Source organism: Pongo abelii, chromosome 2, assembly GCF_028885655.2.
Source record: "Pongo abelii isolate AG06213 chromosome 2, NHGRI_mPonAbe1-v2.0_pri, whole genome shotgun sequence".
In the NCBI taxonomy this organism is placed as follows: Eukaryota; Metazoa; Chordata; class Mammalia; order Primates; family Hominidae; genus Pongo; species Pongo abelii.
The window spans coordinates 122,184,596-122,212,029 of NC_085928.1; the positions used below are offsets into that span (position 1 = coordinate 122,184,596).

General features: G+C 44.5%; 1 protein-coding gene across 5 annotated transcripts in view; it reads right to left on the reverse strand.

The window, feature by feature from the left end:
* Window positions 1-302: 302 nt before the first annotated feature.
* The window catches only part of CMTM7 (CKLF like MARVEL transmembrane domain containing 7), a 62,801-nt gene continuing 35,669 nt past the window's right edge, over window positions 303-27,434 (reverse strand). Inside the window, exons 2-6 of one of the 5 annotated variants that reach the window (XM_009239243.4) lie at window positions 12,831-13,004; window positions 5,588-5,686; window positions 4,601-4,664; window positions 2,686-2,767; window positions 740-900 (exon numbers count right to left, since the gene is read on the reverse strand). In XM_009239243.4, the coding sequence (XP_009237518.1) occupies window positions 2,712-2,767; window positions 4,601-4,664; window positions 5,588-5,686; window positions 12,831-13,004 (393 nt within the window). In that variant the 3' untranslated portion in view covers window positions 740-900; window positions 2,686-2,711. Of the gene's footprint in view, window positions 901-2,685; window positions 2,768-4,600; window positions 4,665-5,587; window positions 5,687-12,830; window positions 13,005-27,434 lie in introns of all 5 variants that reach the window. The other 4 variants (XM_002813963.5, XM_002813964.5, XM_024244332.3 and 1 more) reach the window with 4 other exon arrangements.

Genomic DNA, 27,434 nt, shown 5'->3' on the forward strand with positions numbered 1-27,434 from the left:
ATTAATCATCATAGTGTAAACACAACCCTTAGCTTGCTCTAAAGCTCTTTCCAAAATGAGAAGATTGGTGTTGCAGGAGAAGGAGGACGTGAATATAAATGAGAACCTGCATGTTTACCTAAAACTCTGCCCTGCTATACTATCCCCCAAGATGGAGACAAAACCTGAAGTCCAGCAGTTCAGCAAGGGGCACACACAGAGCACGGGTGGAGGGCCACGGGCCAGACACAAGCTCGAATGGAAACTGTTTCAGGCCAGGTTTTACAGCCTTCATCTGGTTCAATAAGAAATCCTTGTGCAACTGGCCGAGTCAATATTTTATTAAAAAACACACAAACACATGCACAATGGTAACAAAGGCAGAGACGGAGAGGAGATGCAAGATCTTCTTGGGGACAGGCTGACCACATAGTGTTTCTACAGGCACGCCTCACTTCAGGAAAGAGGGTATCTCTAAGACCGGACTGACAAGCTAGATAAATTAGGAGGGGGCTTTGTTTCTTAAGGCGCTTCACTCCCCTGAGGAGTGAAGTAGAAGGGATTTAGGCAGGAGTATTCACAAACCCCTTCAGCTGTGCTAAGTGGGGTTCATCAGTACCTGAGGTGGTTCTAGAAGCAGGAAGGCAGAAAACAGATTTCCCTGGAGGCTGCTTTCCTTTCCCAGAAGGGGAGGAATGTTCTCCCCGGAAGGCTGGAGGAAGTTTCCAGCTGGCTCAGGAGCTCAGGGAGCTGGCTTCCTGGGAGAGCAGGAAGAGGGTGCAGGCCTTTCCTGGTGCCCACCAGCCTGACAGGACTTTGGCACAGGAACACAGGTCCAGAGGCCTCGCCTGGAGTACACGTCCTCCTCTCTGCAAAGCTCCTGAGGGGCCTAGGGGTTGTGGCCTCATCAGACGGCTGCATCTTGGGAAGGAAATGGCAGTCAGAACAGCTTGCCAGGGATGTGGCCCACCCACAAGCCACACTCCACAGGTTTGACTCCAAGTTCTGCTCGGGGCGGGGGGGGGGGGGGGGGCGGGGGTGCACCTGTGTCCTCCACCCAGCACCGACTTTCACTGAGATTATTCCATTTTTTAAAAATACATTTCCAAACAAGAAAAAAACTTCAGTAGTGCAGAGGTGACTCCCATCCGCACTCCCCCCACCTCAGTCTTACTCCTCAGCAGCAACCTCCCTAAGCCCTTTAGCTGTTTCTTTTGGTGATTCTTCCATAATCTAAAAAACCAATTTATACCAATATTTATAGATTTATCCTGTTAGACACCACCTATTAACTTCTCTTTTCCCCTATATTCTCTACTTTAAAAAATCATTCTTTTTTTTCTTAAATAGCTTTACTGGGATATTTTAATAATTCACATACCATACAATTCTCCCATCTAAATATTTTTCAGTATATTCACAGGACTGTGCAACCACAATTTTAGAGCCTTTTCATCACCTCAAAAAGAAGCCTCATCCTCATTAGCAGTCACACCTGAGTCCTCTCCCCCCAGCCCCAGGCCGCCATGGGTTTATCTTGTGTCTCTATGAATCTGCCTGTTCTAGACGATTCTTCTTAGTGGAATCCTACACTACATGGGCTCAGTGTAGGATTCCATAAGTAATGCCCTCAAATAGGAGGCAAGTTAAATAAACTGCACAGTCATGCGATGGACTTAATGCTGCAACCCACGGAGTTGCTAAGAATTCCTAATGATGTTGGGAAAACGTTTGATCAGTGGCTAAGTAGGAGAAAAAACAGATTATGAAATAGCACATGAAGTTTGATCCTTTTAATAAAAGCAACAGATATATATATTCTCAGAGAGAAAATATCGAAAGGATACTACTTCTGGGTAGTGTGATGACAGATGGTTTTTTCTTATTTTTTTTTTTTTTAAGAGACGGAGTCTGACTGTGTTGCTCAGATTGGTCTCAAACTCCTGGGCTCAGGTGATCCTCTTGCCTCAGCCACCTGAGTAGCTGGTACTATGGCTACACACCACTGTCCCTGGCTCAGACGGTTTCTATTAAACATATTTTTTTATCTGTATTTTCTAAAAACCTACATTTTATTTTTGTCATTAGGAAACTTAAGAGAAAGCTGGCTGGGTGCGGTGGTTCATGTCTATAATCCCAGCACTTTCAGAGGCTGAGGTGGGAGGACTGCTTGAGCCCAGGAGTTTGAGACCAGCCTGGGCAACATGGTGAGGCTCCATCTCTTAAAAAAAAAAAAAATTGAAATTAGGCATGGTGGTGCACACCTGTAGTCCCAGGTACTCAGGAGGCTGAGGTTGGAGGATCACTTGAGCCTGGGAGGCGGAGGCTGCAGTGAGCTCTGATTGTACCACTGCACCAGCCTGGACAACAGGGCAAAACCCAATCTCAAAAAAAAAAAAAAAAAAAAAAAAGAAAAGTAAAGAAAAAGAAAGAAAGAAAGAAAGAAAGAAAGCATGAAAGAGAAAAAGCTTGGCAACTCGAGCTTGAAATGTTAGGGCATCCTTGGATGTGTGGAGATGGGAATGTGAGGGGAGATTCTGGGGTTACATCTTCCCCTTCGCTGGCCCCTGTGCTCTAATACTACTTCTAAAGTCCCCTTGGGACACAGCCTTCTCAACAGCAGGGTTCGTCCCTATGGCTGAAGTCAAGAACAAGCTGTCCCCCTGTTCCTGAGAGATCCTCTGTGCACGGATAACCAGAACTCACCTGTGGACTGGGATACACACGAGATTTTATAGGATAGCCATATGCTTGCCATGCAGAGGAAGGTGGCCATGAAACCAAAGATCTGCAGTGGAGAGAGGGGAGAGGAAGTTCACGGGCCATAGGGCCAATTACTCGGGCAATCCTGTCTGCTTCTCATCTCTGTGCTTGTTCCTTTCATGTCTCTGGCCAGAAAGAAGCTTGGAGAGTCATCTAACCCAACCACCTCATCCTGGATCAGGTGCAGAGCGGAAGACCCGAGAGGCCCAGCCACTGGCCCCAGTCCCCCAGGTTGGGCCAGGTCAGGGCTGGCAGCCAGGCCTCTCGGTCTTCACTCTTGGCAGCTCCAGTGCCTGGTCTGGGTTTACATTTAAAAGCAAGCTGGGGCTAAGCCAATGGACTTTGATTATCCTGGACCAACACAGAAGAAAAGGATGAAATTTTAATTTGGGTTAAAAAAATCTGAACGTTCCCATGATTTGTGGTGTAGTGGCGTTGTTTGCATTTCATTTGTAATGACTTTCTGTTCCATTCTGGCTTTATAGTTGTATAAGAGCCAGAAGCCGAGGCCTTTACATCTAGGTTTACGTTTGTACATATTAAACAATATTAGACTAAACTAAGTCAAGGCAGCACCCTTTCCCTTTCTCAGCGTCATCCAGCGCTCAAGTGTGAGGAAGGCTGACCTAGCCCAGCCCCCTCACTTGTAGATGAGATTCGGGTGCTGGGAGAGGAAGAGCGCCTGTGGGAGGCTCATCAAATGGTCGAGGCAGTAGCTTCTTCTGGAATCTCTGGGCTTTGAAGCCTGCAGCCATTTTCCTTGCTTGTGAACAACACTGGCAGCTGCAGTGGTGAAAACGTAGTGACCACTTTACTACATCCCTACCAGGGTGCGAGGCCCTGTGGGTGTATTGATTCCTTTAACCCTCACAACTCTGCTGGGCGGGCGCTAGGATTACCCACCCCTGCTCCTCCATTTCACAGCTAAAGAAACAGAGGTAGAGGCGGTCAACTGTTTTGCCAAAGGCCACAGAGCCAGCAAGGGCCAGATATGGGACGGGAGCCCAGGGAGCCTGGCTCCAGAGTCCGCACTCTGCAGTACTGGGTGCCTATGTGTTCTCAGACCCACACAAAGGCCTCCACTTCACTACACCGCCACCGGTGTCTGGTGAGAATGGCGCAAGGGCAGCTAACGGGTAGGATTTTCAACAAGATTTGGTTTTCTTTTCAAGCCCAGATGCTGCTTTACATAAACAGCTGCCCCCACCAGCCCACACCCACTTCTTCCCCGGGTTTCTTTTCCCGGGCTCCTTTTGTACCAATTGTCTGCAGCACACAATTAGCCTATTAGAGCCTGTCCCGGCCTCTCATTGTCTGTTCTGCACAATTAGCACATTATATACCATCCCGGTCCCCAACTGTCTGCATTGCATAATTGAACAGTTTATTATATCACTACAGAATGCTATTCTAGACTACAATGCCTTGTTTGCTAATTGTTTCATGTGTCTTGTCTCCTAAGCTAGATGACCACTTTCTTATAAGCAGGGACCATATTTTAAAAATTTCTTCTAACTTCCTCATAGCCCAGGTTTGGTCCTAGGCACACAGACAGCATATGATGAATGTTAGCCATAGAGATTCCAGGGCTAAACAGTCATGTGCAACCTGAATTACCAAACACAGTGGGAATCTCCTCAAGCGGGCCCAGAAACACAGTGGGCGCAGGTCTCCTGTGTGCCTCTTCCAGCACCCTGCACTGTAGCTGGGCAGGTGTTAAGCTTCAGGGGGCAACCATCCCTCTCTTCAAAGATGGCAGAGAGAGGGGTGTGATGGTGGGCTGTGGGAGGGCCATGTGGAGCATCAGTGTTGGGAGTTTTGCCCACCCTCTACAGTGACCTTCTGCCCCCATGCTGACCTTCAGAGGAGAGACTCCATCCCTCAGTGGAATTCCAGGAGCCAACCCATTCCCAGGCCAAAGTCTGGAAAATTTTGGTAAATATGTGTAAGTGAAAGACAATGAATGTCAAATACAGAGAGCTTTTCTTTTTCTCTTTTTCTTTTTTTAAGACACAGGGTCTCAGTATGTTGCCCAGGCCAGACCGAACTCCTGGGCACAAGCATTCCTGCCGAGTGCCTGGGACTACAGGTGCATGCTAGCTACCACATCTGGCTTGAGAGAGCTTTTCTTAAAACTCATTTTTAAAATCTTGTCTGCTCATCAGTGAAGCAAATCAGTGTTGGGCCACAGGCCACTGAACTATAAGTAGTTAGCTAAATCAGAAACCAGATGACAGGAATCTATGAATCTTTAAAAAATAGTATATACATCTGTATGTATATACGTATATATGTATGTATATATCTCACAGGACTGTATTTTTGTATATTTCCATCTACTTCTATTTATGGCTATCAGATGGATCAATTTTTGCCTCTGAAAGATACAGGAGTATTATTTCCTGGCCTGAATACTGTTAAAAATCAGGAATGGCAAAGCTCAGGCTCATGGCATGTATCTCTAATTGATCACAGTACATTTCCCACTGGGCCCAAAAGAGGCCCCAGAATCTGTCTCTGCATAGTGCTGAGGCAGCCAACGAGCAAACGATCAGAGTGGGTGTGTGAATTAAAACCCGCCTGGCCTCCTGATTTCAGTAGTGGCTGTAAGAGAGGCCTGGGCTGCTGGGGCTCTGTGAATTTGCTGGTAGCCCTGACAATCCACCTTCTGGGACTGTACGCCTCTGCTTAAGGCTCTTTGGAGAGAGCTGATGGCTGGATCAAGGTAGGTATTGATTCTATGAAAGGAATGCCCCAGAAACCAAACCCTTCTCTTCCCCCAACAGGAAGAAATGAGCATTTTAAATAAGAATTCATTCCTAAAGGCTCCCCAAAACATCCTCACCGCTCCGGCTACCAGTCCGCTCTGGTTGTAACTCTTGGAAGCTGCCACAATGGAGGCGATGAGGAGGAGCAGGGTACCAATTAAATAGTGCAGAAGTTCCTGGGGGCAGAAACAAAGCAAATAAGTGGGTAGGGCGGTCCATTTCTGGTCTGGGAAGAGCAACTGGGCATCAGAAGAGAAGAAAAGAAAGGGAGAGAGTGACGCTTCCTCTTCTCCCTTGCAACACGCAGATGGGATGAGCAGTGCCGCTCGCAGGCAGCCAACATGGGGGCTGACCAGGAAGAGGCCAAGCAAGACAGAAGTGATGCCGGGCAGGCAGGAAGGGAAGAGGACAGAGAGAAAGGAAGCTTCTGGTGTGAGCAGAGATAGCCACTAAGGACTCCTCTACTCCTGAGAGCAATCTGTGGACAGTGCCTTAACCTCTGGCTAAAGCTACTAAAAAGCAAACGAGCTTCTTGCAACTTCCAGGTTGGAGAGTTTAAACAAAGCTCCAGCTCGGGGAAGCAAAGTGATAGCAAAGTTAAAGAGGTATTTGCCTTTCTCTTCTGCTTTGGAGAAAGTTCTGGGCTAACAATGTGCTGGTCTTGTGTGACTGACTGGAGTGTCTGCCCACTCTGTGAATGGCCCCAAGTGTGGACCTGAGAGGTATTCATTCCCAGGGGCCCGTCAGACTCAGACTCTAGAATGAGGTCAGTGGCACTTCTGTGAGGTGCCTGTGGATGTGTGGTGGCAGCTGGCTTTCTCACTCCTGAGCCTTCCTGCCTTTTTTTTTTTTTTTTCTGTCATTCCCTCTTCTCTTTTCTCCAGAAGAGTGCCCTCCCGGCCAAGCTCTGCCAATGAATCCACTGGCAGGACTGGTTCCACCTTTGCTTCTCGCCTTGGCCCATGGGCCGTGCATTTCCACCCCACTGACTCATCATGATGAATCAGCATCCTTGCAAGCCCTGGATGAGATGGGCCTTTCAGTGGCGAGGGAAAGCTTCCATCTCACCCTTTCTCTTCCCCATTAAACATCAGATCAGAGAAGAACTGAGGCTGGGGGCCACTTCCAGTGCTTGCTCTGAATCCAGGGAGCATCCATTTTCAGTTGTCTTCAATGAGAGTTTAGAAATCATTCCTTCATGAAGTTCTGCCCCTTAGGGCAGGCAGCTATTAAATTTTGGAAAAGCATTCCAATTTAAAGCTGTAGTTCCTCTCAAAGCTATGTAAAATCAAAGACCCTGGTTTCTCCCTTAGTGACTAGAAAGGAATATCACAAGATAGATCACAGAGATTTTAACTAAAGAGCAGATGAGTAACTGCAAGTTCCCCACCTCCAAGATTCTCAACTATTAAGACAGAGGAGGATGACATGGGGCAGAGAAAACCAACTTGAGAGAATCCTAACCAGAAGTACCTAAATAGTATCTCAGCCAAAAATGTGTGGCTGAGTCTGTCCTTCCAACTTTCACTCCCCATGCAGCCCACTCTTGTGCTTGTCCCTGAGCTTTTGTTCTCTCCTTTGCTTGTTCAGTATCTGCATCAGGTAAGCCCCAGAAGAATTTGTTCTCAAAAGAAGCAGAAAAAATGCCATAACTTTGAAAGGGGCCTTAGAACTTAGAAATACAAAAGAAATTTCTCTCAAAATAACAGTGGGTAATAATGTTAAGTGTGAACAATTAAACAATCTAATCAAGATGCAGAGGTGGTCAGATTGGATTAAGAAACCAAAGCAAAACAAGAAATAACTACAGTATGTGCTGTCTATGGGAGAGAGACTTTATACTCAAAGATAAGGATATGGCATGCAAACAACAACCAAAAGAAAGCCAGGGTGTCTACACTGCATCAGACGAAATAGAATTGAACACAAAAAAAAGTTACTAGAAATAAAAAGGGACATTTTATAACAATGAAAAGCTGAATCCATAAGGAAGATATAACAATTATAAATGTATATGCACCTAATAAAAGAGCCAAAACACACGAAGTGAAAAATGAAAAAAATGAAGGAGAAAAACAGACAATTCAAAAATAATAGTTGGAGAATTCAATATCCCTACTTTCAGCAATGTATAGAACAACCAGGTAGAAGGTCAACAAGGAAACAGAAGATTCAAACAACACCATAAAGTGACTAGACCTAAAAATCCTCTATAAAAACTCTATCCAACAAAAGTATAATATACAAATATACAATGTATAAAAGTACATTCTTCTCAGATGTACACAGAACATTGTCCAGGATAGACCATATATCAGACCATAAAACAAACTTCAATAAAGGTAGAAGGACTACAAAATATGTTCTCTGAACACAATGGAATCAAATTAGAAATCAACAGCAAAGGGAAATCAGGGAAATATATAGAGATTAAACAACATATTCCTAAATAATTAATGGATCAAAGAAAAAAAATCATAAGAGAAATCAGAACATACCTGGAGATGAATGAAAATGAAGACACAATAAACCAAAATTATGGAATACAAGTAAAACAGTTATCAGGGGGAGATTTATAGCTGTAAATGCCAATATTAAAGGAGAAGGAAGGTCTCAAATTAGATGATGACCTTCCACATCATCTTAGTCTGTTTTGCATTGTTTAATAAAGGAATACCCAAGGCTGGGAATAAATAAAGAAAAGAGGTTTATTTGCCTCATGGTTCTGTAGGCTGTACAAGAAGCATGGCACCTGTATCTGTTTCTGGTGAGGGCTTCAGGGAGCTTCTACTTCCTGAAGCAAAGGTGAAGGTGAGCAGGCATCACACAGCAAGAGAAAGGAAGCAAGAGAGAGGGGAGTAAGGTGCCAGCCTCTCTTTCATAATCAGTTCTCATGGGAAGTAACAGAGCAAGAACTCACTTATTACCACTAGAACAGCACCAAGTCATTCATAAGGGATCTGCCTCCATGATCCAAACACCTCCCACTAGGCCCCACCTCCAACACTGGGAATCAAATTTTAACATGAGATTTGGAGGGGACAGATATCCAAACTATATTATACATTAAGACACTAGGAAAAGAAGATCAAACTAAACCTAAGGCAAGCAGAGGAAAGAAAATAATAAAGATTAAAGCAAAATTTATTAAGATAATAGGAAAACAATTAAAAAATCAATGAAACCAAAAACTGGTTCTTGAAAAGATCAACAAGATTGACAAATCTTCAGCTAGATTGATCAAAGAGAAAGAGAGAGAGAGAAGATGCAAATGAAAGAGGAAACATTACTACTGCACTTACAGAAATAAAAAGGATGTAAGAAATACAATAAACTATTGCATGCCAATAAATTCAATGACTTAGATGAAATGGACAAATTCCTAGACATATATATGACTAAAATTGACTCCAGAATAAATGACACAATCTGAAAAGATGGTAAAATTAGAGTTTGAATTAACAATAAAAAAAATTACCCACAAGAAAAGCCCAGACCCAGATGGTGTCACTGCTAAATTCTACCAAATAGTTAAGGAATAATTAATACCAATTCTGCACAAACTCTTTCAAAAGATAAAAAAGGAGGGAATATTTCCTAAATTATTCTGTGAGGCCAGTATTACCTTGATACCAGAACCAGATGGACATCAGAAAAAAAGAGAACTGCAGACCCATATCTCTTTTAAATACAGATGCAAAAAATCCTCAACAAAATATTAGCAAACTGAATATACCAGCATAAATAAAATGGGTTATACATTATGGCCAAATGGAATTTACCCCAGGAATGCAAGGTTGGTCCAACATATGCAAACAAACCAGGCCAGGTGTGGGGGCTCATGCCTATAATCACCACACTTTTGGAGGCCAAGGAAGGAGGATCACTTGAGCCCAAGAGTTCAAGACCAGCCTGGGCAACATAGGGAGACCTTATCTCTACCAAAAACAAAAAAAAAAAATTAGCCAGGCATGGTGGTGCACACTTGTGGTCCCAGCTACTCAAGAGGCTGAGGTGGGAGGATCGCTTGAGCCTGAGAAATAAAGGCTGCAGTGAGCCATAATTATACCACTGCACTCCAGCCTGGATGACAGACCAAGATCCTGTCTAAAAAAACAAAACAAAAAAAACAAAAAACAATGTAAGACACCATACTAATAATGGGAGAAAAACTCATCACCTCAGTAGATATGGAAAAAGCATTTGACAAAATCTAATACTCTTTTATAATAAAAACACTCAACAAAGTAGTGCTAGAAGGGAACTTCTTCAACTTGATAAAGGGCTTCTACAAAATACTCACACCCAACGTTATATTTAATGATGAAAGAAGGAATGCTTTCCTCCTAACATCAGGAAAAAGATAATGATGGCTGCTCTGCCATTTCTATTCAATATTTGTCTAATTTAGTCAACTAATTTCTTGCAATAAGGCAAGACAATGAAATAAATGGCATCCAGATTATAAAGGAAGAAGTAAAAATATCTCTATTTGCAGATCTTGTTTATATAATATCCTATGGAATCCACTAAAAATATATTAGAAAAATATATTAGAACTACTAAGTAGTTCAGCACAGTTGAGAACACAAATCAATACACAAAAAGTAACTGGATTCCTATGCACTTGCAATAAACAATCTGGAAATAAAATTAAGAAAAAAAATTGATTTAAAATAGCATCAAAAAGAATAAAATGCTCAGACACAAATTTAATTTAAAAAGTTCAGGCCAGGCACAGTGGCTCATGCCTGTAGTCCCAGCATTTTGGGAGGCTGAGGCAAGAGGATTGCTTGAGCCCAGGAGTCTGAGGATGCAGGGAGCTATGATCTTGCCACTGCACTCCAGCCTGGGTAACAGAGCAAGAACCTGTTTCAAACAAAACAACAAACAAAAAACACTTTTACTCTGAAAACTACAAAACATTGAAAGAAATAAAAGATTATCTAAAAAAATGGAAAAACTTCCCATGTTCATGGATCGTAAGACTTAATATTATTAGGATAGCAATATTCTCCAAATTGATCTATGGATTCAACATAATTCCTATTATAATCCCAGCTGATTTTTGTAGAAATTGAAAAACCGATTCTAAAATTCACATGGAATTGTAACGATCCAAATCAATCCTAAAAAAGAAGAATAATTGGGAGGCTGCATATTTGCTAGTTTTACAACTTACTACAAGGCTACAGTAATCAAAATAGTGTGATAATGGCATAAAGATAGACATATAGATCAATGGAATAGAATTGAGAGTCCAGAACTAAATCCATGTATTTAATGGTCAACTGATTTCAACAAGGGTGCCAATGCCATTCAATGGGGGAAAGAATAGTCTTTTCAACATATGATGCTGGGATAATTGGATATCTACATGCAATAGAATGAAATTGAATCCTTACCTCACACCCTTTGCAAAAAACATTAACTCAAAATGGATCGGATACCTAAATGTGTGAACTAAAACTATAAAACTCTTGGAAGAAAACATAGAAGTAAATTTTCACAATCTGAATTTGGCAATGGCTTCTTATATATAAGAAAAGCATGAGCTAAAAAAGAAAAAAAATAAATAAACTAAATTTATCAAAATTAACAACTTGTGCTTTAAAGGACACCATCAAAAAAGTGAAAAACAACAGAATGGGAGAAAATATTTTCAAGTCATATAGCTGATAAGAGACTTTTATCCAGACTATAGAAAGAATTCTCACAACTCAATAATGAAAAGACAAATAACCTAATTAAAAAATAGGCAAAGGACTCGAATAGACATTTCTTTAAAGAAAATATACAAATGACCAAAAGCACATGAAAAGATGATTAACATCATTAGTTACTGGAGAAATGAAAATCAAAACCACAGGAAGTAACACTTTACACTCACTAGAATGGCTGGAATCAGAAAGTCAGATAATAAGTGTTGGCAAAGATGTTGTGAAATTGGAATCTTCATACACTCCTGGTGGGAATGTAAAACAGTGAGCCACTCTGGCATACAGTCTGGCAGTTCCTCAAACAATTAAACACAAAGTGACCATATGACTCAGTAATTCCCCTCCTAGATATATACCAGAGAAAAATGAAAATATGTCCACACAAAAAACTTGTATATGAATGCTCATAGCAGCATTATTCATAGTAGCCAAAAGGTAAAGACAACTCAAAGGTCCACTGAAGATGAATGAAAAACAAAATGCAGTCTGGTCTGTCCATACAATGGAATAACATTTGGTTATAAAAAGGCTGGCATGGTGGCTCATGCCTGTAATCCCAGCACTTTGGGAGGCCAAGGTGGGAGGATTGCTTAAGGCCAGGAGTTTGAGACCAGCCTGGGCAACAAAGTGAAACCTCATCTCTGTAAAAAAACACAAAAATTAGCCAGGTGTGGTGGCATGCACCTGTAGTCCCAGCTACTCGGGAGGCTAAGGTGGGAAGATCACCTGAGCCTGGGAGGTTGAGGCTGCAGTGAGTCGTGATCACGTCACTGCACTCTAGCTTGGGTGACAGAGTGAGACCTTGTCTCTAAAAAGAAAAAAAGGAATGAAATACTGATACCTGCTACAACATGGATGAACCATGAAAACATTCAGCTAAGTGAAAGATGCCAGTTACAAAAGACCACATATACAATTCCATTTACATGAAATGTTCAGAGTAGAAAAATTTTAGAGACAGAAGATTAGTGATTGCTTAGGACTGGAGGGATGAGTGGTAGGGAGGTGACAGCTAAAAGGTATGGAATTTCTTTCTGAAATGATGAAAATATTCTCAAAAGTTGACTGTAGTAATGGTTGGACAACTCTGGAAATATACTAAACTCCACTGACTTGTACCCTTGAAATGGGTGAACGATACGGCATATGAACTGCATCTCAATGAAGCTTTTAAAAATAATACAGTGGGAAGAAAAAGTCTGGCAACTTCTGACTGTCTCCTCAGCCCCCACTAGTCCCTTTTAGCAAGAAAATCCTATCATTCAAGCCGCACAACAGCGTCAATACCCATCATCTTCACCTACAATTTCCTTCCGTGTTCCTTTTCCCAACTCATACACACACAGCCATTCTCTGTTGTTTGAGAAAATAAGCATGGGGCAATAGCCACAGCCTTCTTGTAGCTGGAAAGTGAGTTTTAAGAACCAGCAGGACATCAAGCAGAGATGTCCACCAAATAATAGGAAATTCAGGGCAGAGGCAGCAAAGAATGGTTAAAGAGGTGAGACGGGCAGACGGGAAAAACTCTTGTCAGGTCTCAGTACTCCAGCTAACATCCTGACTTGTGCATGCGGAGGACAGGGCCAGGCCACTCTCTTACCGACAGGGGCCAGCTGATACAGGTGAGCATGCGGTAGAAGCGGAAGAGGTGGACCAGGTAAAAGGCGAGGATCATTATCAAGTCGCAAATGGTGACCACTTCAAAGTAGCTGTAGGCGCTGTAGTCGGTCCACAGGGAGCTCCGCACGCAGATGAAGGCAATCAGCAGGGTGACCTGCCACATAAATAGAGACATCAGAGAAATGCTTGCCCAAGACGGGCACCCAGGGAACAAACAACGGAAAACAACCAAGCATCCCCCAGCAGGCCCACACTGAAGAACTGCTATTAATACAATTCAGGTTATTTCCATACATACTGGCTGGAAGGTTGGAAGACTGCAATTTCATGTGGTACACACTTTGAAACTACTGTCTGTGAACACTGATGATGGCAGAGACTGACTTTGTCCTCTCTGAAGTTTGTTAGATTGTGCCGGCAGGAAGCCCCCTCAGAAGAAGCAGGAAAACAAGAAAATAACAAAGCAGAACCACCCCTCTCATCTGCTGGATATCCACAGAGCAAAGAAGACAGCGTGATGTGACCTGGGGTTTACATATTAGGCCCAATTGTATGAAGTTGCCAATATTTGATGGTTTTTGACCTACAAAGATGGCAGTTCATACCTTACAGCTATCAACTGACAGATAACAAGTTACCATTTACTGATGTCTGACATACGTGATCTCGCTAAGGCCATGCAGAACCCTGCCAGGTAGACAAAATCATCCCCACGTTCATAAGGGGAAACTGAGGCATGCAGGTTCAATCATCGGTCCAAGGCTATCTGGCTTGTAAGCAGGAGAAGTGGGATTTGAATCCAGGTCTGTCTGACTCTAAGGACCATGTTCCTCCATGTCAGATGCAGTTCTACCTCCCAAAAGTGTAAGCTCTGATCATAACAAGCCGAGAAAGGTGGACGGGTTCTCAACCATGTGGGAATCCTGTTTAAGAGGTGAGGCTGCTCACCATCAGGGCATGTGGTGAGAGCTCACTAAGAAATATCGCAGCACGAGTGAACATGCTTAACGGCCTGCTACTGCATTAATAACCAGATGAATATTATTAGCAATGCATGAGTACAAGAGAGTAGAATGAGTAACAGTCTGAGCTTCTGTGAAGGCCACTCAAAGAGAAAACCTGTCTACTCCATGCAGGGAACAAACCAGTAACACACCGGGTTCAATGTGTGTAAAATCTTAGAATCTATTTAGTTATTTAGTTATTTCGTTTTTGTTTTTCTGAGATAGAGTCTGGCTCTGTCCCCCAGGCAGGAGTGCAGTAAACCAATCTCAGCTCACTGCGACCTCTGCCTCCTGGGCTCAAGCCATCCTCCCACCTTAGCTTCTTAAGTAGCTAGGATTACAGGCGTGTGCCATCATACCTGGCTAATTTTCATATTTGTAGTAGAGACGGGGTTTTGCCATGTGGCCCAGGCTGGTCTCAAACTCCTGAGCTCAAGCAATCCCCCCGCCTTGGCCTCCCAAAGTGCTGGGATTATGGACGTAAGCCATTGTTTCCAGCCAGGAATCTTTAAAATGCACAACCAATTTAGGAAAAAGATTATTTTATACACTGCCTCCTTCCTATGGAGCAGTGATTCTTTTTTTTTTCTTTTTTTTTTTGAGATGGAGTCTCACTCTGTTGCCCAGGCTGGAGTGCAGTAGCATGATTTTGGCTCACTGCAACTCTGCCTACGAGGTTCAAGCGATTCTCTTGCCTCAGCCTCCCAAGTAGCTGGGACTACAGGTATGCACCACCATGCCCAGCTAATTTTTGCATTTTTAGTAGAGATGGGGTTCCACCATGTTGGCCAGACTGGTCTTAAACTCCTGAACTCAAGTGATCTGCCTGCCCCAGCTCCCCAAAGTGCTGTGATTACAGGTGTGAGCCAACGCGCCTGGCCAGAGCAGCAATTCTTAAAGTGTGTGTGTGTGTGTGTGTAGTGTTAGTGTATGAGTGTGTTAGTGTATGGGTGTGCGACTTTGTGTCCTATGGGACATTTGGCAATGTGTGTATATATTTTTGGTTTACACAATTTTCGGGGATGGGAGTTGCTACTGGCATTTAGTGGGTAGAGGCCCAGGGTGCTGCTAAACACCCTGCAATAAATAGGAGAGCTCCCATAGTAAAGAATTACCCATCTCCAGCCCCAAATGTGGCCCCTCAATTACAGTACTACTGTTGAAAAATTCTGCTATAGAAAATGTCAGTCTACAATGAGAATTAAATCACAAAATGGGGCCTGGTGCACGCCTGGCATCCCAGGCTCACGCCTGCAATCCCAGCACTTTGGGAGGCCAAGGTGGGTGGATCACCTGAAGCCAGGAGTTTGAGACCAGCCTGGGCAACAAGCAAGACCCTGTCTCTACAAAAGATACAAAAACTAGCTGGGCGTGGTGGCATGCACCTGTGGTCTCAGCTACTTGGGAGGCTGAGGTGGGAGGATCCATTGAGCCTAGGAAGTCGAGGTTGCAGTGAGCTATTATCACGTCACTGCACTCCAGCCTGCAAGACAGAGTGAGAGTCTGTCTCTAAAAAAATAAAAATCAAATCAAATCACAAAATGGATCTAACTCCAGTTAAAACAGTTGATGCTGAAATGCTCTTATTTTCTAAAGCCTCTTGTTGCTAGCCCACTATCAAGATCCTCAGCAATAGGTACAACAGCTAAAAGAGAACTCTCAGCTGGAAGCGTGAAGCAGGTATGGAGAGTGCTCTGCTTACCAGATCGAAATAGAAGAGTGTGGCTGTGACACAAAGAGTCCCTCAACATTTGTGTATTTCCCTTTGCTAATGAACAACGCAAGTGTTTTCATTTTTTCGGTTCCTCTGAAGCTAGTCAGCCATGGTGATATAATGATTCACACCTCTGCCTTACTCAGGAGTGTGCATGATCGCCAGGGCTTTGCTGCTACGTTAGTCTTACTTCCAGGCCCCATCTACACGGGGAAGTCTAGGGGTCTTCCCAGCCCCACACTGACCTCCTCAAGAACTCAAGTATCATTATTCAAGGCATGACTGAAAATGCAGATAATGTGAGATTATGCAGCGTGATTCCTAGGTAGAAGAGGCAATTTTGCATCTAGTTTAATGCAGAGATTAAAATAATTTTCCAACTCTTCGTTGAAGACAAAGTTAGCTCTTCTTCATGGTGACACAGGGATGTGGAAGTTTCCCAGCCAACAAAAGGGGCCTGTGCAGGTCTTCCTGCTCTGAGCTTCCAGGGCTGAGTACTGTGTAGTAGGAAGTGCATTCCTGCTCTGTCAGAAACATCTCAAACCTTTCTGGGAAACTTGCTCATGAAATAACACCTTCTGAATTCAGTTCACTTGGCCTATGGCCGTCTACCATATGACTTTCTTTAGGAAAGCCCAATTTTAGAAAATCTAATTTAGCCAGAGTATGGTGTGTGCTTATGCGTGCTCCTAAAAGCTTCCTTTTTGCCCAGGGATTCATTCATTCCAACTTTAAATAGCCAGCATCTTAGCCAGCACATTAAGTTAAAAAAAAAAAAAAAAGATTTGACGGACATCAAACTTTTCAGAAATTCTTCTAAAGCCAGTAGGTAACTTCTGCAAATGCTGGGGCCCCCTGAATTATTTAGAAGCTTAATTCCTGGGTGACAAAATAATCTGTACAACAACCCCTCCCATGACACGAGTTTACCATATAAGAAACCTACACATGTACCCCTGAACTTAATATATAAGTTAAAAAAAAAAAAGCAAAGGTGAAGTAGAAGAAAGAACAAGACAATAGTGGGAAAAGGCGCTGGGGTGTTTATCCCTGCCAACTCCAACCCTCTCAGGTGTCTCTGTGTTCCCAGCTAGAAAAGCAAATGAACAAACAGGCCTGAATTCAGAGAGGACTGGAGGTAGGGGTTCTGACTTCAGGACGGAGTAAAGCAGCTGGGAGGCTCCTGGAAGACAGATGTTTCTGTGTAGAGTAACTTCAAAGTGATACTGTCCAAAGGGTTCACTTGCCTCTTAAGGTGCCTTCTAGCTTCTCTTGTAACGGTTTGTTCTTTTATATTGAACTGTCATAAAAATAAAATATCTAACATAAATGTCCAGGGGTTTATTTTATTTATTTTATTTTTTTGAGATGGAGTCTCACTCTGTCACTAGGCAGGAGTGCAGTGGCAACATCTCGGCTCACTGCAACCTCCAACTCCCTGGTTCAAGGGATTCTCCTACTTCAGCCTCACAAGTAGCTGGGATTACATGCATGTACCTTAATTTTTAGTAGAGACAGGTTTTCACCATGTTGGCCAGGAGGGTCTCGATCTCCTGACCTTGTGATCTGCATGCCTTGGCCTCCCAAAGTGTCGAGAGTACAGGCGTGAGCCACCGCGCCTGGCCTATTTTTTTCTTTTGAGACAGAGTCTCGCTCTGTCACCCAGGCTGGAGTGCAGTGGCGCTATCTCCACTCACTGCAGCCTCTGCCTCCCGGGTTCAAGCGATTCTCCTGCCTCAGCTTCCTGAGTAGCTGGGACTACAGGTGTGCACCACCACGGCCGGCTAATTTTTGTATTTTTAGGAGAGACAGGGTTTCACCATATTGGTCAGGCTGGTCTCGAACTCCTGACCTCAAGTGATCCACCTGCCTCAGCCTCCCAAAGTGCTGGGATTACAGGTGTGAGCCACGGTGCCCAGCCATGTCCAGGGGTTTTAAAAGTGACACTGCAAGAGCCCTCAGCTCAAAGCAAGGGTCCCACAGACCAGCCATCATACCACAGACTCACTGGAATTAGAATTCCAGGTAAGAAACATCACTCCCTGGAACCTGTGTCCTTTCTGACTCCATTCTGTCCGAATTCTTACTAGAAAGAAGACACAATTTTTTGGAAGGAGCAGAGGGTTTAAATTTCACAAGAGATGAAGGAAGCTGACATGATCTGAGAAAAGTGACGGTCCCCTGAGGACTCTGGAACCAAACTAGTCTGGTTGCAGCTTGAGTGTACACCCGCAGCCAGCCAGGTGCCAGAAAGTTTGCCCAGGTTCTCAGCCTGGCTGAGCATCCTTCCAGAAAGAAATGAGATTTTGAGGTCTACGATGAAAAATCTCTAGAGAAAACTCAAGAGGCAGTTTTCAAGAGACGCCTGCTTCTGAGCTAGGCTGGGGAGGTGTCTGGTGGTCTCAGGACCCTGTCTCCTGCCACCCATGCTTGGGAACATTTCCTCAGCAGACCCGAGCCCTCGTGCCTCTGCCAAGTCTGGTCCACTGAGTGTGCCTGTGTCTGGCTAAAGATGGCACCAGACACCTTTCATTTTGGAAGCCCTAGGCTGCACGCTGGTAGGTCACCCAACCCCACTGTCCCTGCATCTGACCTTGGAATGATACTTCAGTGAGAGAAGGCAGGAGCAGGAGAAGTAACTGATGAAAGCTAACATCAAAAGTCTCAGACCCAACTCTAAGAGGCTTTCCAGGAAATCCCCAGGAGATGAAAGCCAGGCTTGTTCAGAAAGTCAGAGATGTGGATGAGAATGCAGTGCCTGGAACCTGCATTTGTAAATGCTAGTGGGCCCATAAATGACTGCTTGGCAGTGGCAGACAGGAAGAGGAATGTGGTATTCTCCCAACTTTGGCTGAATTTTGCACTGAGTGTAAGGAGATTCACCCGTGCCTCCCTGTTAAAGTCATCATCATCTAATAGCCTTTGTGCAATCTCATTGACACCCACTGGCTGAGAAACCTGCCCCGCGGCTTCCTCTAGGTCCTGTCTCACTCACCAACATCAGAATCTTGCTCCAGAGTCCTGCCCATGCTCCTATTCCCCCCAGCACATAGTTTTGTTTTGTATCTACAAATGAAAATGCCATAGAAACCCAAGGGAGGGAGAATAATCTAGGAAATATGTCTGGGGTCCTGAGCTCCAGGCCTTGGGCAGCTCAATGATGCACCACTGGTTTCTGAATGTAACCGCACAGCAGAGTCACCTGTTTGCAGCATACCGAAAACCAGATTCTATGTTTGTCCATGCTGGGGGTAATTCTGGAAGGACACATAAGAAGCTGGTAACAGCACTTGCCTCTGGGGAGGGGAAGTGATATTTAGTAGTTTTAAAATCCACTTGTTTTGTTTTCTTACATTGTAAGAATCACATATTAAGTTTCAAAAAAGCAGTTTTAAAATGATACATCTTAGAGATCTTTAATGTCATACAAATATAATTTTACCTTTTTCTTTTCGTTGGCTATATAGTATTCCCCAGTATGGCAGTGGCTTTATTTAACCCAGAGTTTCTCAACCTTGGCATTACTGACATTCGGGGCTGGACAATTCTTTGTTGTAGGTGACTGTCCTATAGATGGTCTTATCACAGCATCCTGGCCTTTACCTACGAGATGCCAGCCTTTACCCACTGCCCCCTTGCAACAACCAAAAATGTCTCCAGACATTGCTGTAGGTCCCCTGGGGGGCAAAATTGCCTCTGGTTGAGAATGACCTACTTAATCTTTTATTGGTGGGCATTTAGCACATCTCCAGTTTTTCATTAATACAAACAACCCTGCAAAGAATTAGATGTACTTCTTTGTATCTGTATGAATATTTCTTTCTTTTTTTCTTTTTTCTTTTGAGATGGAGTCTCTCTCAGTCTCCCAGGCTGGAGTGCAGTGGCACAAGCTCCGCTCACTGAAAGCTCTGCCTGCCGGGTTCACATCATTCTCCTGCCTCAGCCTCCCATGTAGCTGGGACTACAAGCATGCACCACCACGCCCGGCTAATTTTTTTGTATTTGTAGTAGAGATGGGGTTTCACCGTGTTGGCCAGGATGGTCTCGATCTCCTGACTTCGTGATCCGCCCGCCTCGGCCTCCCAAAGTGTTGGGATTACAGGCGTGAGCCACCGTGCCTGGTCTCTGTATGAATATTTCTGATAGATTCCTAGAAGTGAAATCACTGAGTGAAAGCATATGCACATTTAAGATTTTGTTGTTTGTTACCAAAATGTTATCCAAAAGAGATACCTGTCTCCCTCCACAGGGAATCTTGCCAACACAGATTAACAGTATTTAAAAAGAATGGAAATAGTATCTTATTGTTTGAATTTTCATTTCCTTAATTACTAGTGGATTGGATATCTTTTCATATGTTTATTGGCTACTGTCTTTTCACATTCTTGGCCTAATTTTCTATTGCTTCTATTTTTATTATGGATTCAAAGAACTCTTTATATTCTAAATACTAACTTACTTAGTCTCTTATAGACATTGCAAATGTATTCTCTCCATCTCTCATTTGCCTTTATTTTTAGTCTTTTGTTTGACTAAAGTTAAAAGTTTTTATACAGTCAAATCTATGCATCATTTTTTATAGTTTTTGGGTTTTGTGTCTTGTTCGCTATCTCAAAATTATTTTTTAAAAAAAGAAAAGAGGCTTGGTGCAGTAGGTGTAATCTCAGTGCTTTGGGAGGCCAAGACAGGCAGGAGGATTACTTGAAGCCAAGAGTTCGAGACCAGCCTGGGCAACATAGTGAGACCCGCATTGCTACAAAAAAATTTTTAAAAATTGGCCAGGCGTGGTGGTATGCACCTGTAGTCCCAGCTACTCAGGAGGCCGAGGCAGGAGGATCACTTGAGCCTAGGAGTTAGAGGCTGCAGTAAGCTATGATTGGGCCACTGCACTCCAGCGTGGGTGACAAAGTGAGAACCTAACTCATAAATAAGTAAAACAGTCTCCTACATTAAAAATAAATATTTGCTTCGTTTAAAAATATACATACAATTTTTAGCTCTTTAGTCATCTGGGATTTTATTATTATTATTATTGTTATTATTTTTTGAGACAGAGCTTCACTCTTGTTGCCCAGGCTGGAGTTTAACGGCATGATCTCGGCTCACTGCAACCTCCGCCTCCCGGGTTCAAGCAATTCTCCCACCTCAGCCTCCCAAGTAGCTCAGATTACAGGCGCCCACCACCAGGCCCAGCTATTTTTTTTGTATTTTAGTAGAGATAGGATTTCACCACGTTGGCCAGGCTGATCTCGAACTCCTGACCTCAGGTGATTCACCCGCCTCGGCCTCCCAAAGTGCTGGAATTATAGGTGTGAGCCACTGCGCCCAGCCTGGGATTTATTTTTGTAGATGGCATGAACTAGGGCATATAGTAGGGTTCTGATTGTATCCAATCAGTCAATCGATTGTAATAACCTATCTTCTGGACAGCTCACTCTTTCCCCATTGGTTGAAATGCCACCTTTAATAAAAACTTCTATCAGCTCACTTCCAATCCACTGTCCACACAGCAATCATCATCAACTTTAAAACACCTTAAAGTCTTAACGTAAAACCCTTCGATAGTCCCATACTCTTGAGTCAGTTCAGCATCCTCTAATGAGGCACAATGGAGCTGCAGGTTCTGATCCCAGCTACCTCTGCTTCTCTAAACACATGGGTTCCTAGAGTTCCTCACACCCTGCCCCTCAGGAAGGTCCCGAATATTCTCTTAGGGTACCTTTGCAACCTGTACTATATCTATGTTTGTTGGTTAACTTGCTCACTGCTAACCTCCCCACCTAGAATGCAAGCTCCACGAGTGCAGGGACCCTGTTGGTTTCATTTGCATCCTTTATGTGCCCTGCACATAGTAGGTGCTCAATTCAACACTGGGTGAATGAATGGTTCCTGGGCTCATCCTGCCATCCTCTGTGACAGCTCCATGACACTCTCTTGCATTTAAAAAGCCCATCTCCCTCCTTCACTGGTCTGTAGGCCTTTAGGAGAGAACCGTGCTGTGTTTTTGCCAAACATCAATTAGGGACCCAGCACAAGGTCCCTTGTGACTAGGAGAAGAGGTGACTTTTGGAGGCTGCCCTCAGAACATCTTTACACTTGGTAGAATGTACTCATCAAATGCCCCTGGAGGGTGCCATTCAGGCTCTCCAGGCAGACTACCAGGGTGTGGCTGTGATGCAGGGATTCAGGTTCCAGATTCTTGGCTCGTGATGGGGCCAGAACATTCTCTGCTTGTTATTCAAGCCAGGCCATGTTCTCTTCATCCTCAACCGATTTCTCACAACAGGTGCAGCCCAGACAGATGGTCTATACCACAATCACATCACTGAGTCACCACTGTACTTCACTGGCAAAGGTCATCAGGATCACATTTAGAAAGATCGGGATAGAAAGCTCAACTTGTCAAAAACGTCACTGCATCCAAAAGGGCAAGAAGCACCATTGACACTTACTGTGTAGCAAACCTGGTGGTTTGGTGCTTGTGTTGAACTGAACTGAAATCACAAATTTTGGTTTGCAACAAGCAATGGTTTTTCTCTAGCTTGTTTCTCTTTCAGTGTCTGACACAATTTCCTGGTTTCTTTTTGGGCTGACTAAATTTCAAGACAGCAAAAAGAGCATTTTCTCCTGCTCACTCTTGTCATCACTATAGAAGGACATACTTCTTTAGATAGGCATGGGAGCGAAAGGACGGGGATGTGGACGGTCATCTCCACAAGAAAATCCCTGGAGGAGTAGGTCATCAGAGGGGACCAAGGGCAGCTGACACAATGTGAGGATGGCACAGGGCATTGAGGGTTGAACCCCAAAGAGAAGGGTATCTGCTATGGCTATCAACATGAATCCTAGGATGACAAGAAGAGCAAAAGTAATCACTAACCCTGACTGTACGCTCACCATGCACCAAGCTCTATGTGCCTTACATCTGTGTGCCCATCTTATCCTCACAAGTTTACAAGGTAGACACTATTACTCTCCTCACTGTACAAAAAGGAAGGTGAGACACAGAGACATTGAGTGATTTGAGCTTATCATACAACTAGTGCATCCAGAGCCAGAGCTGGGACCCAGGCAGCCCAGCTCAGCAGGCACCCTCTTCAGGGCTGCTGCCTCTTGTTGCCATAGCAATGATGTCCCGCGCCATAGAGGCTGTGGCTCCAAAGGGTACCCCAGCCTCACCACTGGTTATTGACATGTGGTCACCAAAAGTGAACAGCATAGAGAGGAATGGGCGGGGAAGATGTCTGGGGGTCAGGGCCACGGGAACCCCCAGGGGCGAAGGAAGCGCTCGCTGAGGCAGGGCAGAAGGTATGGAAGGCCAGGGAGTGATTTGGGAAGCCTGTGGTGGGAGGAGGCAAGTGGAGCGGCAACCATCTACTGAATACCTGCTAGGTACCAGGCAGTGCAATGCTGGTACATTTAATCCTCACAACTGTGGCCAGGTGGCACTCTGCCCAATTCACAGATCTGAAGAAAGTGAGGACCAAGGGCAGGTCACTTGCCCAAGGAAGATCACCTAGATGGCAAATGGTGGAACCAAGAAGCAAATCCAGGTCTATCTGGATCCAAGGCTCAGAAGAGGGAGCATATCCCAGAGGGAGGCCTCAAGAAGTGAGCTTGGGCTGAAACAACTCAGTGGTTTGAGCTTGTACCCACCCCCAGGGTAGGAGGTGTCTCCTCTGAAGTCAGCAATGTTGACCAGGCTGGTCTTGAACTCCTGGTCTCAAGTTATCTGCTCACCTCGGCCTCCCAAAGTGTTGGGATTACAGGCGTGAGCCACTGTGCCCGGCCTGAAATTTTTAACTAAGTTCATCACAACAGTCCTAGGAGGTAAGTACTCCTATCATCTTTTTATGTGGAAACTGAGGCACAGAAGGTCAAGTAACTTGCTCAAAGTCACATAGCCAGGTTAAGGAGCCAGGCCTGGGACCCTAGCCTGCAGCTGCAGAGTCCTTGTTCCTAACCACTATGCTGCTCCATTGCAGGCTGCACTTGCTTGTATACAGAGCCGCCTGTCCCAGCTTCTGGCCTCTGTTTTCGGTCGAGGGCCTAAATTCTGTCTGGTCCCACCTGGGAGTGAGCACTGAGAGCTGGGTGACAGAAGGCAAGTCCATAGTTTAACACTGCCTCAGATTCCCTCACACTGGCCAGCAGGGCTCTGGGACTCCAACTCACAAGGCTCAGCCCATTAGATATGTTGCTCATGTCAAGTCTCTTGCTTAAAAAAAAAAGTGTTATTCTAATTATAGAATCAATACTTGCTCATTATAGAAATTAATTCAGGCAGGTGTCTATTTAAGAAAACAAAAATTACCCATAATGCTACTCCTCAGAGATAACCACCTCCCCTGGCATTTCAAGGTATTTCTTTCCATGCATGTATGTTTCAAGCACATATGTACTATTTCCTCTTTTCAAAAATGGGATCATACTGTACATATAGTTTTACCTCTGCCTCTTAAAAAGATATTTTCTTATTTGTAGATGCCACTCAATTCAATCGTTCTGCTTCAAAGCCCTTATCACTGCCCAGGAAGTTGTATATTTTACCTGTCTGCTTACTGTCACCCCTGAACGTAAGTCCCATGATGATCTGTTGTGTTCACTGTTGTTTTCCCAGTGCCAGAAACCTTGAATGGTATATTGGTTCTCCATAGATATTTGCTGAATAAGTGAATGAATGAACAAATGCAATTTTATATCCTTTTATGGCCCAGGCATTGTGCTAGGCCACGTTCTTACTCCCTCTCCACGTACTGTCTAGAGGAAAGGTGAGTAAAGAAACACAAAACCATCACCCTGGTGCGAAGTCTTATCTCTAACACGTGGGATGAGAGCAGCATGTTACTCTCTCCTGTCCATCCTGAAACAAGTAGGGGCTTTACACTCAGAAGCAAAGGGTCATCAGGAGAGCTGTGTCTCACACACACACACACACACACACACACATTCAGATGCAGATCAGGCCAGAATGATGCTTCGGTTGGAGACAAGCAGCCTACTAAGCGCACATCCCATCGAGGCTGCCTCTGACCACTGCATCATCAACTGTGTGTATAGTCTGACCTTATGTGCACACAGCAGAGACTACATGGATTCACTGCTGTGTCCCTAGTGCCCAGCACATAGTAGGCTGTCAGTAAGTCATGTAGAACTGAATCTGGGGTTGAATCGAATTCTCAACAGTAAAAATGGCCAGCAGGCTGAGTGCAGGCTCTCTGGGGTTTGTAATAGGGAGCAGCCCTGAACACATGTGCTTTTATAAAGGCATGAGCAGAATGGGGACTGCCTGAGCAGGCACCGCCATGACAAGCAGACATGCTGGCCAGCAATTTAGACACATTATGTAATGATTGCAGATGAGATGAAACAGCGCAGGATCTGCTTCACAACAATATGGGAGCAAACGAGTACGAGGGATCTTTTGGGGGGGTGACAGAAATGTCAAAAATTGGATTACAGTAACGGCTGCACAGCTCTGTCAGTTTACTAAAAATCACTGAATTGCAAACACTTAAAAAGAATTACTCCTTTGATATTAAGTTGTATCTCAATAAAGCTGTTAAACAATAACATGGCAGTGGAACCACAGCTCCACAAGGACTGACCATGAATTGGTGATTGTTGCAGTCGGATGACAGATACACAAGTGTTCACTGTGCTATTCTCCCTACTTTTGTGCATAGCTGAAATTTTCCATAAAACATTTCTTTAAAAATACACTGCTCGGCCGGGCGCGGTGGCTCACGCCTGCAATCCCAGCACTTTGGGAGGCTGAGGCGGGTGGATCACAAGGTCAGGAGATTGAGACCTTCCTGGCTAACACAGTGAAACCCTGTCTCTACTAAAAATACAAAAATTAGCCGGGTGTGGTTGCGGGCGCCTGTAGTCCCAGCTACTTGGGAGGCTGAAGCAGGAGAATGGCGTGAACCCGGGAGGCGGAGCTTGCAGTGAGCCAAGATTGCGCCACTGCACTCCAGCCTGGGTGACAGAGCGAGACTCTGTCTCAAAAAAAAAAAAAAAAAAAATACACTGCTCCAGCCAGCCGTGGTGGCTCACACCTGTAATGCCAGCACTTTGGGAGGCCAAGGCAGGTGGATCACTTGGTCAGGAGTTTGAGACCAGCCTACTCAACATGGTGAAACCCCATCTCTACCAAACATAAAAATTAGCTAGGTATGGTGATGCACGCCTGTAGTCCCAGCTACTCAGGAGGCTGAGGTGGGAGGATCACTTGAACCCAGGAGGTGGAGGTTTCAGTGAGCCGAGATCATGCCACTGCACTCCAACCTGGGTGACAGAGTGAAACCCTATCTCAAAAAAAAAAAAAAAAAAAAAAAAAAAAATACACAGCTCAATAAGCTTAGAGAAAGAATTAACAGTCATTAAGACAAAAGAGGGGAGGGGGAAAAAAGGATTCAGATTTGCAGTCATCACTCTTCCCATAAAGGTATGAGAGGAAGTTGTGAAATTATTCTTTTTATTTTTAAAACTATAAAATAATAATTCTGTTTAATAAGCAATTCGAGCAGTGTGATACACAATGGGGCTTCACTCAAGAGTAGACAACGATTTTTGGTTCCTTTCGATAAACTGAATGAAAGTGCAATAGTTCACATTCTGACCACAGCCAGACCAAACAATGAGGCTCTACGTTCACAAAAGTCACCAGTGCAAATACCAGCGCAGAGCCTCGGTGGGAGCAGGTCTGGTGCAGTCAAGCAAACCTTGGCTGGTGTCTGAGTGGGGCCAGGTGGGCCACAGGTGGGCAGCTGTTATCTGCGGCTTTCCACGACTCTCAGGTGCAAGGTGGGCTGAACACAGCTCATCTAAGTCTCTGTGAAGAACAGAAGAAACCTTCTGGAGCAATGACGATCAGGATTGGCTGGAAAAACAACCAAGCTGCTTGGATCAACTTGGCAGAGAAAAGAGCCTGAGGTGTCTGGAAATATGTCTGGCATGGTATAATTTTACAAGCCAAACAAAGATGTTATGTAAGCAGAAAAAGGAGCAAAAGGGCTCACACCAAGATGAGACTGACTCCTTACAGCCAAAGCCCAGGCCGGCTTAGCCCCCAGCAGGGAAGCCACCCCACAACACCTCAGCTTCGCTCCTTTCTAAACCTCTCACCTGCCTGAATCTCACAGACACCCTTGACTTCCTGCTCTCTAGAGGCTCAGCAGACACTTAAACCCCTTCCTAATTGACAGTTCATTGAAACTCCTGTTTATTTTACATTTCTCCTCCATGAGGTATCCTGATCTGGTTAGTATTGAGATGAGGAAATGAAGGGAAAATTCAAGGTCAGGCAGGTGGCTCCAGGAGTCGGACTCTGAGGCGGCAGGGAGGACTGAGGCTGCACTCTGGCCACCTCTGGCAATGGGGTTTGTTGCAAAGGGCCTGGGGAGCCCTCTCAGCACCTCTCAGGCAGGCTTTGGAGAGAGCTGGCGGGCCTTCCTCACTGCTCAGGGTATAGCCACAAGTGGGCATCCTTCTCTCCTGCTCCTGTGTGTCCCTGCCATGTATTCTGGGACCAAGCCCCTCTCACAGCACACTCTCCACAGGAAGGACCGTATTTACCCGTCACTTCATGGGCCTCAGACCTTCCTTGTGTCCAGACTATGGTTAATGCAGTCTCTGCCCTAGCCAGTTTGGCCCAGGGTTAGGTGATGCCACATACTGGCATAGCTTCCTCAGAAGAGGCTATGGGCATGATAGACACTTAAGAGTTTGATCTAATGAGACTTCCTATTCTAAACACTACAGAGGTCTAATACAAAGTCCACACAAAATGAAGCTCACAGATCACGCCAAGGAATAGCCCCAAACTCCCTTTCCAACGTCTGCTTCTACTTTCCCATGCATG